Source organism: Epinephelus fuscoguttatus, linkage group LG8 (assembly GCF_011397635.1).
Source record: "Epinephelus fuscoguttatus linkage group LG8, E.fuscoguttatus.final_Chr_v1".
NCBI classification, from domain to species: Eukaryota; Metazoa; Chordata; class Actinopteri; order Perciformes; family Serranidae; genus Epinephelus; species Epinephelus fuscoguttatus.
In genome coordinates this window covers 10,728,598-10,743,143 of record NC_064759.1, presented here as the reverse complement: position 1 = coordinate 10,743,143, position 14,546 = coordinate 10,728,598, and the positions used below count along the sequence as shown (strand labels likewise).

General features: G+C 39.9%; 2 protein-coding genes across 22 annotated transcripts in view; both read right to left on the bottom strand.

The window, feature by feature from the left end:
• The window catches only part of LOC125893023 (uncharacterized), a 71,466-nt gene that overhangs the window by 30,355 nt on the left and 26,565 nt on the right, over positions 1-14,546 (bottom strand). For 6 of the 18 annotated variants that reach the window (XM_049583430.1, XM_049583429.1, XM_049583432.1 and 3 more), the window contains one exon: positions 145-173. The exons of 11 other annotated variants lie outside the window; for them this stretch is intronic. In XM_049583430.1, the coding sequence (XP_049439387.1) occupies positions 145-173 (29 nt within the window). Of the gene's footprint in view, positions 1-144; positions 174-2,012; positions 2,073-3,757; positions 3,803-4,318; positions 4,661-14,546 lie in introns of those variants that run through there. One more of the 18 variants, XM_049583436.1, reaches the window with a different exon arrangement.
• pycard (PYD and CARD domain containing) overlaps positions 8,388-14,546 on the bottom strand; it is a 63,484-nt gene continuing 57,325 nt past the window's right edge. For all 4 annotated transcript variants that reach the window (XM_049583464.1, XM_049583467.1, XM_049583466.1 and 1 more), the window contains exon 5: positions 8,388-8,662. The gene's annotated coding sequence lies outside the window, so the exon portion shown is untranslated. The remainder of the gene's footprint in view (positions 8,663-14,546) is intronic.

Genomic DNA, 14,546 nt, shown 5'->3' with positions numbered 1-14,546 from the left:
CGTGGCAAATGGGATTTTTCAAAAGAATTACCCAAGAGGTACACTCAGTCAAATTTTGGTGCTTCTTTCCAGATTTGAAAGATGTTTTTGCTCAGCTATACTGAACTGCATTATGTATAGTCAGAGTGATGTGACATTACTCACTCTCTGGATCAGTGAAGGCCGCTGTTTCTCTGAGGAGAAAAGAAGTAGAAAATTACCTATTAGTAATTTATATAACATCAGGCTTAATGAACATTTATGGTTGAAATGATTTCATCCCAAAGCGACACTAAACTACTAGTTTTAGTTGTATTTGTTCTTGCAATATACACAAACTTGAAAAATGTTCCTATTTTTACATTACATTTTTACATTATTTTCACATATTTCTGTCTTCTTTGCTTTACCTTTGCTTCCTGAGCCAGTGTCTGATAATCTCTGTTGCTATGTTTGTGACCCTCCAGGGGTCAGTGTGCTATTACACACAGGTGTACCCAAACTGCGTACACTCTGTGTTCAGTCAAATGTCATTCATTATATTCTAAGCCAGATTAGGGTTGTATCATGCTTTCACAACCTCCATCAATCAAACCGGCTAACTTTGTAGGTGTAATCAGTGTACTTGCAAACAGGCAAATGCACCAGCTGCTACATCCTGTCATTTTTAATAAATAATATAATATAATCAGATAATATACATTATCCGATCACATCCTAGGTGTGAAATTAACATAAAAACATTAGCTTGACTTGAATATTGTTTTTTCAGTTGTATTACAACTGTAACTAACGCTGTTATAATTATGGGTGTTTTCACATATAGTTAATTTAAAACAAACCAAACTCAATCCTCTTAGGCTGTTTTCACACTTGGTCCTTTTCAGCCCTCTAAACAGACTCAGAGTGGAGACTCAGCTTTTTTTGCACATATGTGAACGCTCAAAGAGAACTCAGACCCCTCTGAAGTGAACCATACTCAGACCACCTCGCTTCAAGTCTGCGGTGTGGTTCGCTTAACCTACTGTGAACACAAAGCACTCCAGGTTTGCTTTGCTCCTTGCCTTTGTATTTAGCCTTCTATATCACTTGCTGTTGCAATGGGACGCCTAAAAAGGAAGACGAAACCTAGTTGGCCTGTACAGTTGTGTAGTGCAGAAAAAACAACTATGTAAACGTGAAAACATGAAACTGAAGCCCTTTTCTGTTGGTCCACGTTTCAATGCACTTTAAAAGGACTGAGTTCTGTTTGTTTTAAGAGGACTATGTGTGAAAGCACCATTAAAGTGCACCAAAAAGTGGACCAACAATAAAAGGACTCAGTTCTCTTTCTGGTAAACTTCAGCTCTGATGGGGCCTCGGTCCTCTTTCTGGTCACACTTTCGCCTATATTTAATTGACATTTTTTGGGTTTTTTTTAACTTTCACGTGGCACTGCAGTGCGATTATGCAGCTCCTCCCTTCACGTGGACTTAAAATTGAAGGAAAACCTTAGTGTTTCTGTGCTGTAGACTGTTGATGTATTCTACATTCCACATCTGGAGATGTGCGGTATCTTCCGTGGACCAAACTACTCCTTGTCCTGCGTCCTTGCAAGCGTTACAGGCCCACATGTTTTTTTCAAGCACCCCAGTTCAATAGCATGTGATCTAGAGGGCTAGATAAAAAGGTAAAGCAAACCTGGAGCGCTTTGTGTTCACAAGGCACAGGTTAAATGAACTGCAACGTGGACTTATGGCAAACCGTACTCAGACCACCTCCAGAGGGGTCTGAGTTCTTTTGCAAAAAATGCTGAGTCACAGCTCTGGTTCTCTTTAGAGGTGTGAAAAAAGTGTAAAGTGTGAAAACGTAAGACACAGATGTGCTTCATTTGTAACACTGGACAGCGTCCACGTTTGGTTTAATTGCTCACAACTTGTTTTCTCTATTGAACAACTTGTGTTTGATCGTCAGATTTTGGGTTTCTGAACAATTGGATCAGTGACTGATCACAAGCAGAGAATAAGGTATTTACTGAGAAGACGCCACACTACCTGCGCACCCACCCTCTGCCATGGCATGTGCACCACTTGTTCCAGCGGAGGGGCTCGCAGCTGAAACAAAATGAGAGAAAATTTAAATTGCTTATTGACAAACAACTATTTTTCCATACACACAACAAATGAAATGCCTTTTTATGTGATAAAAACAGCAGATTAATATTAGGTACAGAGTGGACTTTGTCTGTAAAATGATTTTGCTGTACAAAATTTGTCCTTTTATTGTCCTGTACAGTAGTAATCCAGTATCTTTGGTTAGGGCAACAAACTGAATGACTGCTGACTCCCTCGCACTTTTCCCCGCCCCCAATGAAATTTGATCTCTCGCAGCAGCAGCAGACAGCTGAGTGGAGCTGCGGAGTCCCTCTGCAGCTTCTGAGACAAACTAATCAAAACTCTTGCAGGCTCCTCCACTTCATTTATAAACAAACATAAACCTTATTAAGTTGTCATAATGCATGTTACAATGCAAGATAAGTTGAAAACGCTCTGAAGAAGGCCATGTGCCGAAACGCGTTTGTTTTTTGATGTGAGCCATTAAAAGAAGTCAGATGTGAGTACTTAACTGGGCAATTTGAGATGTGCTACCATTTTTTACATTTTTGATCATATTGGATTTTTGGGTTTAGCACTCTGAGTATCATCACTGTTGATGCACAACCTCCTTCTTCATCTATAAGTTGAATATAGTCCCTTGACACGGCACTGATGTGAAAAGCCCCTCCCCCCCGGTTTATCCAGTTGACGTGAATTAAACCGGGTGGAGATCTTAAACCGGACCGAAACTGTTAAACCGGAAATTGGTACAAGCCTAACTGGGTGGAGCTCTTAAACCGGACCGAACCGGTTAAACCGGAAATTGGCACAAGCCTTCATTCAACATGTAAAAAAAATCCTTAAACATGTTGCCAATGCAGCTATTCATGTGAAGTTAAGACCAGGTATTATCTCAATAAAACTACACATATTAAGAAATTGTAACATTTAAATTCATGAAAACAACATGTGTAATTAAGTAGATTGAGACAGGTAAAAAAGTGCTGGACATGCTGACTTAAATTTTCTTAATACGTGGAGAAGCCTCTGTTTGCAATGTCAGCTTCGAGACACTTCCTGTATGAATGCCACGTATAGATCACACTTATGCATTTGTAATGGCACAGCAGAGAACGCAGCGTGCAAGTCAATGTCATCATAAACGTAAAGGGATGCAGTCTGCCACAGGAAATGTAATCATGGTGAAAATATTAATTGAAATTTTCCCTTCACTCTTCTATCATTAGTGTCTCCCAAATCAGAGCTACAAACCTGCAAAATCTGTATTTTATTTTAAATGCGTTATACTTTGTTATTATTAGTATTTTGTTCATATTTTTCACCTTCTTTCTTTTATCCTCTGATTATTTATTTCTTTATTTATTTTTTACCACATTTGTTCAATATGTTGCACGTTGTTTTGCTGCTTTTATGTTTCGGTGAGCTGAAGACAATTTTTCACTCTGCTTTTGTTCTACTCTTGGTGCATAGCCTAACTCTTCTGGCTGAGCTTGTTTCAGCCTGTGTTGTGCAAAATGGCCCTCAAGCATTTACATCCATTTAGTATGACAGCTCCCAGAGCTCAGAGGATGAAGCTCAACATGAAATAATTCAAAACAACTCCTTCTCTACAGCAGCTAATCTGTAATATCTATTTAGAAAAAAAAACAACAACACAAAAACACAACAGGAAAACAACTCACTGTCGCTGGGACCAGGTTTTGTGGATTGTCGACCTGCATTTTCAACTGCAAAAACAAGAAGACACAATGTTAGATTCTGATTTTTTGGAAAAAAAAAAAAGAAAATGAAGAAGAGAGAAAGAAATATGATGAAATTACAGTTTAAATTACAGGATTATTATAGGATGCACTAACTATATATGTATATATATATATACATATATATATATGCACACACACACTGAGCAGTTGGGAGAAAACGTCTTTGAGGGCTCTCTATGTCTACAAGAAAAATATCTTTGATGTTACAAAATAACACAGTAAAAATGCCTTCGGCCTGAGTCCGCCCCTGCTCGAAGTGAAAGCAAAAAAGACGCGGGCTAGTTCAATTGTTTATCACTTTGATTTTTAACTTCAATAATCTAGAAATAAACCTTAAAAACAGCTCTTAAGTTAAACATTTTCAAATGACGACAATATAAATATAAATAAAGGCAGATCTGAAGGGTTCAGTGTTCTGCAGCCGGAGTTCTCGTTTCTGTCTCCACATTGGGTCAAACCTTGTATCTGTGAGATATTTACCGAGTCTTTCTGCATCCTCGTTGCAGTCAATCTCTCTCAATAAGGTTTCAGCCACTCCAACAGCTCGGGACTCGGTGTAAGTTGTCACAAGGAGCTCCGCGATGTCAAGGTAGTTTTTACCCTCCACCTTGTTGCGTCTGACGTCCCCACGGTCCAGAAGCTGCCTGCAGAACTTGACAAAGTTTTCCTTTGACAGGTCCTCCAGCATGTCTGCCAAAACCTTTCTTTTGGTTTTTGGGGGCATTTCTCACCAATGAATCGCAAACTGCCGACCTTTTTTTGTCCAGCTCAGTGGAGGAAGAGGAGGAAGAGGTCCAGAGTCGGCTTCCTAAACATCTTATCGTAAACAGATGCCGCGTTTAAAAAGGAAACACGGTGCCTTCAAATGCCGTCGGAAATCTCATGATCAAATATTCTGAAATGGGAATGTTCTTTACTTACCACAGGAGGACAGGGGTGGCTGGGCTGGGTTGTGATTATTATTATTATTATTATTATTATTATTATTATTATTATTATTATTTTTACCTGCCCCAAAGCTACAAATATTTTTTCATTTTTTCAATGAACTATGGGTTGTTGGAACAGTAATGTTAACCTTAACTGCCTCATTACTTGTGATTGACAGTGGGACAAACTATTTATTCGTTGTTTTAAGGGTGGTGGTGTTACGGCTGCGTATGTGTTCTTTGCTGCTGTCCCTTTTCCCTCTTTGTAGATCTGCCCAGGTGTTTTTTTTTTTTTCATTTTTTATTTTTTAATTTTATATACTTTATTAATCCCCCTGAGGGGAAATTCAGTTTTTTCACTCTTTTTGTCATTAACACACATGTCCAAAAGACACACACATGCACAAACAGGACCCATACATGCACAAAGTGGAGAGATGTCAGAGTGAGGGAGACTGCCTTGGTCAGGCGGGTTCCGTGCTTTGCTCAAGGGCACCTCGGCAGTGTCCGGGAGGTGAACTGACACCTCTCCAGCCATCAGTCCACACTACATATTTGGTCCGGACGGGGACTTGAACATGTGACCCTCCAGTTCCCAACCCAAGTCCCTATGGACTGGGCCACTGAGCTACTAAGCTGCATTACCTAAGGAGGTGCAGTACACCTGGCATGGAGGAGGTGCTTAAGAGAGGAGAGGAGAGGAGAGAGGCTCTGGTGTGGGGACTGCTGGTCCTGCTGCCTCTCACCGAGGGACTTTTGTTGTCTTGTCTGCCCATTTTAATTCTAATAAATCCCATGGATTTGAGTGTTTTAAAGGTGTACAGTACTATTAATTATTGGGTCAGTGTTTGGAGTTTTGTTTGCCCCAATAGGGCTGCCTAAGGGTGGGGCATAACAACATGTATTATTTTTGTGGTAAATGCGTGACCCTCCCTCCACTATAAATTATTATTATTAGCAGTAGTAGTAGCAGCACTATGTATTAATTCATTCATTTTCGGCAACCGCTTATCCTGTTAAGGGTCACAGGAAGACAGGAGCCTATCCCAGCTGACACTGGGTGAGAGGCAGGGTACACCCTGGACAGGTCACCAGACTATCACAGGGCTGACACATAGAGACAGACAACCATTCACACTCACATTCACACCTACGGACAATTTAGAGTCACCAATTAACCTGCATGTCTTTGGACTGTGGGAGGAAGCTGGAGCACCTGGAGAAAACCCACACTGACATGGGGAGAACAGGCAGACTCCACACAGACGGGATTCTTCTTGCTGTGAGGCGACAATGCTAACCACTGCACCACTGTGTCGCCAGTACTATTTATATTTATTTTTGGTGATGTAGGCACAAAACAAGTGAAAGACATGACAGGGAGAACACTGTGGGAGATAAGACGTGTAAAATAATAATTAACACAAAAGAAAAACACAGGCGTAATGGTGTAATATAATGGTTCTCAGAGTGTGTGGCAGCGATGCAAATCCAGGTGTGCTGTGGGATTTTGTGATAACCACTCATTATTATTGCAATATTCAACTGGGCCTATACAAAAAGTAATGAATGAATTTTTAATTGACTGTATCAGCATGTTGTGAACACCCATTGTTCAGAATGAAGCAGATACAACACTAACGAAGACCAGACAGATGGCACACATAACTTCTATCTTAAAGTAATTGCTGCCACTTTGTTTTAGTGTTGATTTTAAGATTGTCCTATTAGTTTTAAACCACTGAACAGCCTGGCACCAGTTTATCTCTCAGACATGCTTCTGAGATGCGTACCTGCGGCCTCCTGGTCGTCCCAGAATTTCAACAAAATATCCACTTTTTAGCCAAGTCTATGGAACAGTCTACTTGAGCATCCGAAGGACCCCACCTCAGCGGACATTTTATAAAAGAAACCTTAAGACATATCTTTTTAGCTTGGCTTTTAATTAATGGTGCCTCGTCATTAGAGGCCTCTGTTTTTTAGTCCTGTCTTTTATCCCTTCTGACAATTATTTATTTAAAAATTTAATGTTTATTGTTGTATGTACTTGTTTCCTTTTTTCTGTGCTGTTTTTATCCTGCTCTGTGAAGTCAGGCTGCATGACTGTATGAAAGATGCTTTTCTTCTGCTTATCCAAGGCTGGGTCGCAGGGGCAGCAGGCCAAGCAAAGCACCCCAGATGTCCCTCTTCCCAGCAACACTTTCCAGTTCCTCCTGGGGGACCCCGAGGTGTTCCCAGGCCAGATGAGATATGTGTGTGTGTTCTGGGTATACCCCAGGTCCTCTTACCAGTGGGACGCGCCTGGAACACCTCTGATGGGGCATCCTAAAATGATGTGCTACAATTAAAAAAAGCCTTGATGTGTGGCATAAAATATGTCACTTAAGCCATCTGCAAGTCTCACATCTTCAGGCAGGGTGAATTTGTTATTTCTTTTTTAGTCTGTCGTAGTCACTTCATAGGAAATCAACACTTTAAAAGGAATTCTCAATTCTTAACTCGCATTGGAATATAAAATGTTTTCTTAAAGAGAAAAATAACAACACATCATGGCCTATTAACATACATTTGCACCTGAAGCATGGAAGACAAACACAAAATACACACACTGCAAAATAACCTCTAAAATTTAATTTCCAAACATGTAGTCCTCACTCCCACCGGCATTACTTATCAGACAGCGCCCTCTAGAGCCACAGAAGTATTTGTACACATTTTTGCTCACATGCAGCAGCAATTCTGCATCCTCCCAGCACCTGTCAACAAACTTGATGATACAGATCCTTTATGAGTAAAATGCTGACGGCAGTCCAGTTTAGATGGTCAAGCTCCGTCCTATCTTAGAGAGCTCATAGTGCCATATCATCCCACCAGAACACTGCGCTCTGAGAATGCAGGTTACTCGTGGTCCCTAAAGTCTCCAAAAGTAGATCAGGAGCCAGAGCCTTCAGCTATCAGGCTCCTCTCCTGTGGAATCATCTTCCTGTTACGGTCCAGGAGGCAGACACCGTCTCCACATTTAAGACTAGATTTAAGACTTTGCTCTTTGATAAAGCTTATAGTTAGGGCTGGCTCAGGCTTGCCTTGTACCATCCGCTGTGAGGGTCCAAAGGACAGAGGGATGTCATATGCTGTAAAGCCCTGTGAGGCAAATTGTGATTTGTGATATTGGGCTTTATAAATAAAATTGATTGAACTGATTCAAAAAACACCTCATTTGCTGTTAGTCAGAGAAGAGGAATGATAAATCACTAAGTGTTTATACGCCACTCATCACATTCATAACATTTGAGAGAACCTGCAGCACTACTCTACATCCAAATATTGGAGGAATGTCTTTAAAGTCTTGGTTATTGAAACAGCGTTTGCAGGAAACATTCAACACTACTCCATTGTTAGGCATGTGAGAAAAAAGGTTTTGAGAAAGAAGCACAAAGTTGTGAAAAATACCAGTGCGGATCCCTCTGAACAAGTACTAACATTAAAATAATGTTGAGATTGATGTGCAGGTTTCTAAAAACCTGGAGGAAAATATGAGCACACATTTATAAACTCTATTACATTGTTATATTTGCACCATGCACTCCATTCATTCAAAATGTAAGAACCACACACAGCAATCAGAAGATTTTATGATGTATTTATATTCATTTGTGGACTTTTTTGTTGCTGGACAGAATAAAAGTGATTAAGGCCATCTTTCAGCATATTTGGCATAAATGAAAAGTAAAATTTATGGATTACATTCATGATCAAGCACATTTTACTTTACATAAAATAATTAGGTTTAAGAACAGATTCTCATTCCATTTGTTTGACGAACAAACATTTCATGTCTGGTAGGAACCTTCAATCATAATTGTCTGATAAACATTTCCTCAATGTGGTTTTAAACCTCACAGGAAAAACTCTTATTATCAGGGCAGGAAAGGCACTACACACCATACAAATTTCAACTAATTTAAGTAAAAAAAAAATAAGACTAAAAAAAACAACGTTTTCTTTGAAAACCCCACACAGACGTCGTATTGCAATTATTTCCCAATTGTTGTCGTATAAAAATAAACATTTTTTCGTTCAGGGAGATTGTATGTTTGATCTAAAATATGTATTTCCCCACAACATTCACTTCTTCCCTGTAACATGCGTGTGTTTATTTATTTTATTTTTTGTTGCAAAACATTTTGTACTGTGTGGCACTGAGGCAACTTCCTGTGGAAGTGCATTTATTCAGCCAGGTGTGCGTGAGTAGAGGCAAACAGTTTTCCAGCGCGGGGAGAGGCCGACTCGCCGACACGGGCACCGGGACCACGGCTGCGGATATGGAGCCGCAGCAGGACCTGTTAGGACGCCTATTCTCACTGATTCTTCCTCAAGAGGTATGAGTAGCGCTACACAATGAAATTGGCCATTTTGACTCTGTGTGCACACATTTTCTGGCGTAAATCCAAGCTTGGTGGTTGAAAACGACTTTGACTCTGACTTGACTTGTTGCGCTTCCGTGTTCGGAAGGCCAATGTTGACTTGCTGATTGGTAGCAATGCTCCCAAGTTACTGGAACCCTGGGATGTCATCAACAGCTGTGGAGGAGGCCCATATGCCATAAAGACAGTGCTGGGTTGGGTCATTAACGATCCCATGCAAGGGGGTGACACCACTAACCCAGACGTTGGGCTAAGTGTTGCTGCAGTGAATAGGATCTCTGTTTGCCAGCTGAAGGAACTGCTGAACAACCAATATATGCATGACTTCAATGAGAAGACATATGAGGACAGGGAAATGTCGAGAGAAGACATAAGGTTCTTGGAAATTGCAAGTCACTCTGCAAAACTGTTGGATGGGCACTATAGCCTGAAAATGCCTTTTAGGAAAGAGCAGCCCTAACAGTCTCTCTATGGCCAAGCAAAGGATACTTGGTCTTAAGATGAGATTTGAGAAAAATGAGCAGTTCCATCAAGAATATGCAAGCTCATCATCAATATGGAATAACTCTTTATTACAAATAGGGGGAAAGGTGTTCTTCTGGAGAGAGTAGCATACTAAAGGAATCGAGCATATCCAACGTCTCTACCACAACAATATTTTAAAATCATTTGAAGAATTAAAGGAAACATACAACCTGCATAACAGAGATTTCTGGAAATTCTTACAGCTCAGGGATTGCATGTCTAAGGCAGCCCCCAGAGGTGTTGAGCTGCCAATCCAATCTCCTATTTCCTCTAAATTTATATTATTAAGTACAATGCCTCACCTTGTGGGTAAAATTTATAATCATCTTATTAGTGGGTTTAAGCCTGTTGTATTACCCAGGGTAATACAACAGGCTTAAAGGTGGTGTGGGAAAGAGACTTGGGAGTAACATATGAGGAGGAAAAATAGAGCAGATTTATGGAGTCAGATTTGTCTCATTAATACCTGTAAATGCACAGAGGGTGATCTACAAATATTTCTTGATCTGCACACGTGTTTTGCTATCCACAAATACAAATTTCTAATTTGTAACTTGTATATTTTGGTTTTTGCAAATATATGTGTATTTGTAAATATATCATTTTTTCATTTGTAAAAAAAAAAAAAAAAAAAAAAAAAAAAAAGGCATTTGTAAAACTGAAAATTCTGTTTGTGAAGTGTGATTCAGCATTTGTGGATCACCAATCACACACATGCATCGCTTTCTTCAATGACGTCATTTTGAGACATTCTTGTCGAATTTCCACACAGATCCACAAACAAATAGCTGGTGATTCACAGAAAGCACGCCCCATCCGTCAGCAGGTGGCAGTGTTTGCAAGTAACTGAATGGTTTTCACTTGACCCTGTGGAGGGCAAAACTATGGAAGCCCATTTCCGCCACTTGATGGAAAAAAATAAGATCTACTAAGTCAAAATAATGACTTACTAAGTAAAAATAATGAGATACTAAGTCAAAATAATGACTTGCTAAGTCAAAATAATGACTTGCTAAGTCAAAATAATGAGATGCTAAGTCAAAAATAATGAGATACTAAGTCAAAATAATGACTTGCTAAGTCAAAATAATGAGACACCAAGTCAAAATAATGACTTGCTAAGTCAAAATAATGAGATACTAAGTCAAAAATAATGAGATACTAAGTCAAAATAATGACTTGCTAAGTCAAAATAATGAGATGCTAAGTCAAAAATAATGAGATACTAAGTCAAAATAATGACTTGCTAAGTCAAAATAATGAGACACCAAGTCAAAATAATGACTTGCTAAGTCAAAATAATGAGATACTAAGTCAAAAATAATGAGATACTAAGTCAAAATAATGACTTGCTAAGTCAAAATAATGAGATACTAAGTCAAAAATAATGAGATACTAAGTCAAAATAATGAGACACCAAGTCCAATAATGCCTTATTTATGGTCCTGCGTTGAATCAACAACGTTGCTACGTCGTAGGGTACGGGGCTACGTAGCAACGCATTTCTGGTTCCGTATTTCCTGCTTGCGCCATCCCCGCCATCTTTAAACATCTTCTGTTGCGATGTAGATGTTGCAGTGTTAAGGCTCATTATATATATATATATATATATACCATTATACTCAACATTCAATACGGATACGGCCGGAGCCGTCTGTCCGTGCTCCGCGTTCATTTCTCTGTGACCGGAAAAGCCGGAAGCTAAACAAAGAATCAACTAGAGATGACGATAACCACTCAGGAAAGGAACGCAGCCTCCTACCGCTCTGGCGGTGAATTGCACCGCGACGAAACAGAGTGACGGAGAAGTTCGAAGAGTTCACGACGGCGTCACGGCAACGATGTAGCAACGTCGTTGAGTCAATGCAGGACCATAAATCAGGCTGAGTGAAGGATGCGTTGGATAACGCAAATAAACTCAAAATGGAGGAGTTTGGAAATCCTGTTACTACCATATTCAGCTGAATAGCACAAAGACAAGATGTTACACTTGTTACACTCCTTTGTTTTTATTTATGTTTTCATAGCACTCCATCCTTTTTAAAACTGAAGTTGTAATGAGTTGAAATGAAAGGAAATGTTGATTTTCTGTTTGAATAGTATGAATAGTTACCAGTTGTTTATGAGAGAGATTGCTTAACTAGTCAGGAATGACAATATGATACATATCACATATGATGCGGAGCTAGTTCAGGCAAGACAACAAATCCTGATCAACTGATCAGTCAAATGCTCTCCTCATCTGAGAAGGGCGGGCTATTTAAATCCTCTGCTTTCCCGAAAATTCCTGGCTACTCTGCTGTTTGTTGCTGCCACTGCTCGTGCTGCTTGCTCTGGCTGCCTATGAAATTTCTCAGCCCCACCACCTCCTCAGCATCCACCTGTGGGCTCTTTTTCTTTGATCTCCTGCGGGGGAATGCTATTCATTCCCTGTAATGTCTGTCAAGCAGATCATTTATTGGGAAATGAATAAAATGAGACAGAGCCTGATGCCAAATTTGCTACAGCCATGCTAACATTATTTATCTTATATTTATGCTCATACAATAAGAATTAAAGTTCTCTGACTGAAATTTAAGTATTTTTTTTCTAACTTCTTGGCATGAACTCTCTTGTTATAGGTGCCAAATCTGATGACCTATTGTCCCCTGACTGGGAACCAGCTGTCTTCACACACAGACCAGCCACCAAGAAGAGGAAAAGAGAGAAAGACACGGAGAGGTATGAGCAGCACAGCAGAATGAAGAACAAGAGGGCGGAACAAGATTCAGTGGATGTCCTCCTAGAGTTGTCATCAGCGCCTGATGCCCAGCCGTCACCCCCTGCTGAGGATGAGCAACGGTGTCAAAACAGAATGTGCAAAGAAAAGTTTGACAGATTACAAAGGGAATGTAACAAGCTTAGGGAGGAAAACCAGAGGTTTATAGACAGTATTACATCAGGTACATTTGATGAATTGGCTTTTGAAAATCATGATGAAAAAGTGAGAAGAATGACTGGAATCCCCACATATTCCAAGCTACAAGTAGTTTTAATATTTCTGATATGATTTCTACACTGGTACACATCTGTCTCCCTTCCAGCAACTTCTGTTAACTCTTATGAGGCTGAAAATGAACCTTTCCCTTTCACTGCTCAGTTGTATTTTTAGGATCTCAACTCCAACTGCCAGCAGAACATTTCGGAACACCATTGAAGCGATACATGCAAGGCTTGTCCCAGCACTCATGTTTTGGCCAAATCGAGAAGAGCTCCAGCACAGCTCTCAATGCCCATGGTATTTAGACAGGTCTTTCGTAGATGTGCCTGTATTATTGACTGCTTTGAATTTTTTTTTATCAAAAGCCAAGAGACCTAAGAGCAAGAGCACAGACCAACTCAAAATACTAACATCACCATACCATGAAGATTGGTATAACACCACAAGGAACAGTGTCTTTCATATCAAAAGGCTGTGGCGGCAGAACATCAGACAAACACTTCACTGAGAACTGTGTTTTTTTTAGATCACCTAAACCCAGGATATGTGATATTGGCTGATAGAGGCTTTGATGTGGCAGATTCAGTTGGTCTGTATAATACTGAGCTTAAGATCCCAGCCTTTACCAAAGGGAAAAAGCAACTGGGTCCCGTGATGTTGGAGTCAACACGAGTTGCACTTGCATCAGTACAGATCCATGTAGAGAGTTATAGGCGAGGCTAGAAATTGGTACACCATACTTCAAAGTACAGTAGGAATTCAAATGTGTGAAGCTGAGCATCCAAAAGGTGTAATTCCTCTAGACAAAATAGTCCCTGTGTGCTGTGCACTGACAAATTTGGCTCCCTCAGTTGTTCCTCTAGGCTAAACTCTAATGTTTACACAGTGGATTATTTTCATCAATGAAATAATGACTGACACTAATAAGTTCATAGTTTTAATCAAAAATATTTATTTCATGTTACTTGAATTTGTCCATTTCATTTTGTCCACGTCTGTATATACATTTTACATATTTTGGAACATTTTTGCTTTGTGTGTTAAATAAAACACTTCAAACTTATACTGTGTTCTTTTTTTTCCTGTTTTCCCTCTTTTGTTTAGTTATTTCCCGCACACAGTTGCTGCATTTCCACCTTGACATTTTCAAACGTGGTGTAAAGTTTCAAACAACTTTTGTGCATGTACTGTCTTTTACAGATTCCTGACTTGCACTGAAGTCTGTCATCATTATGCAGGACAGACACCCCACAGTAACATCCTTTGTCCTCAGATGGTTTGGTGGCATGTGATGTGGGGCTGTAGATACACTTTGCTAGTAGCTGTGGAATGATGCACTTCTGGACAAATGTGTGTACCTTTTTATGGTGTCAAGAAAGACATGATCAGGCAGGATTCTCTCTCTGAAATTCCCCTCACAGTAGCTAGCCGGTGAAAGGTGAATCTGTGTTTGCACCTGAAAATAGTACTGATGGTCCCTCTTCAATGAAAGTTTGCCCTTAACCTCTTGCAGACAAAATGTGCTGTCTTGTCTGCTCTTCTCCATTAATGTGCTCTCCTGAAGGCTGCTGGGCGCCTTAACCTCCAACAGACCCATCTCATGCCTTTGAGAAAGTGTTGTTCAGTGTTTTTTTGTTTGTTTTTTAAATGCAGTCAGATGCAAATGAAATATAAAAAAAACTGTATGTCTGCTTCTCACTTTGGTTTTATTCATATTTCACATATTAAACAAAGTAAAAGTTTATTCAGTGGATATTTCAATTTGTAATATCTTTTACCCACACACATCCTGTCTCATCCTGCTGAGTAGATGAACATGTGGAAGAAGGCAGAGGTGGTGATCACCTCCA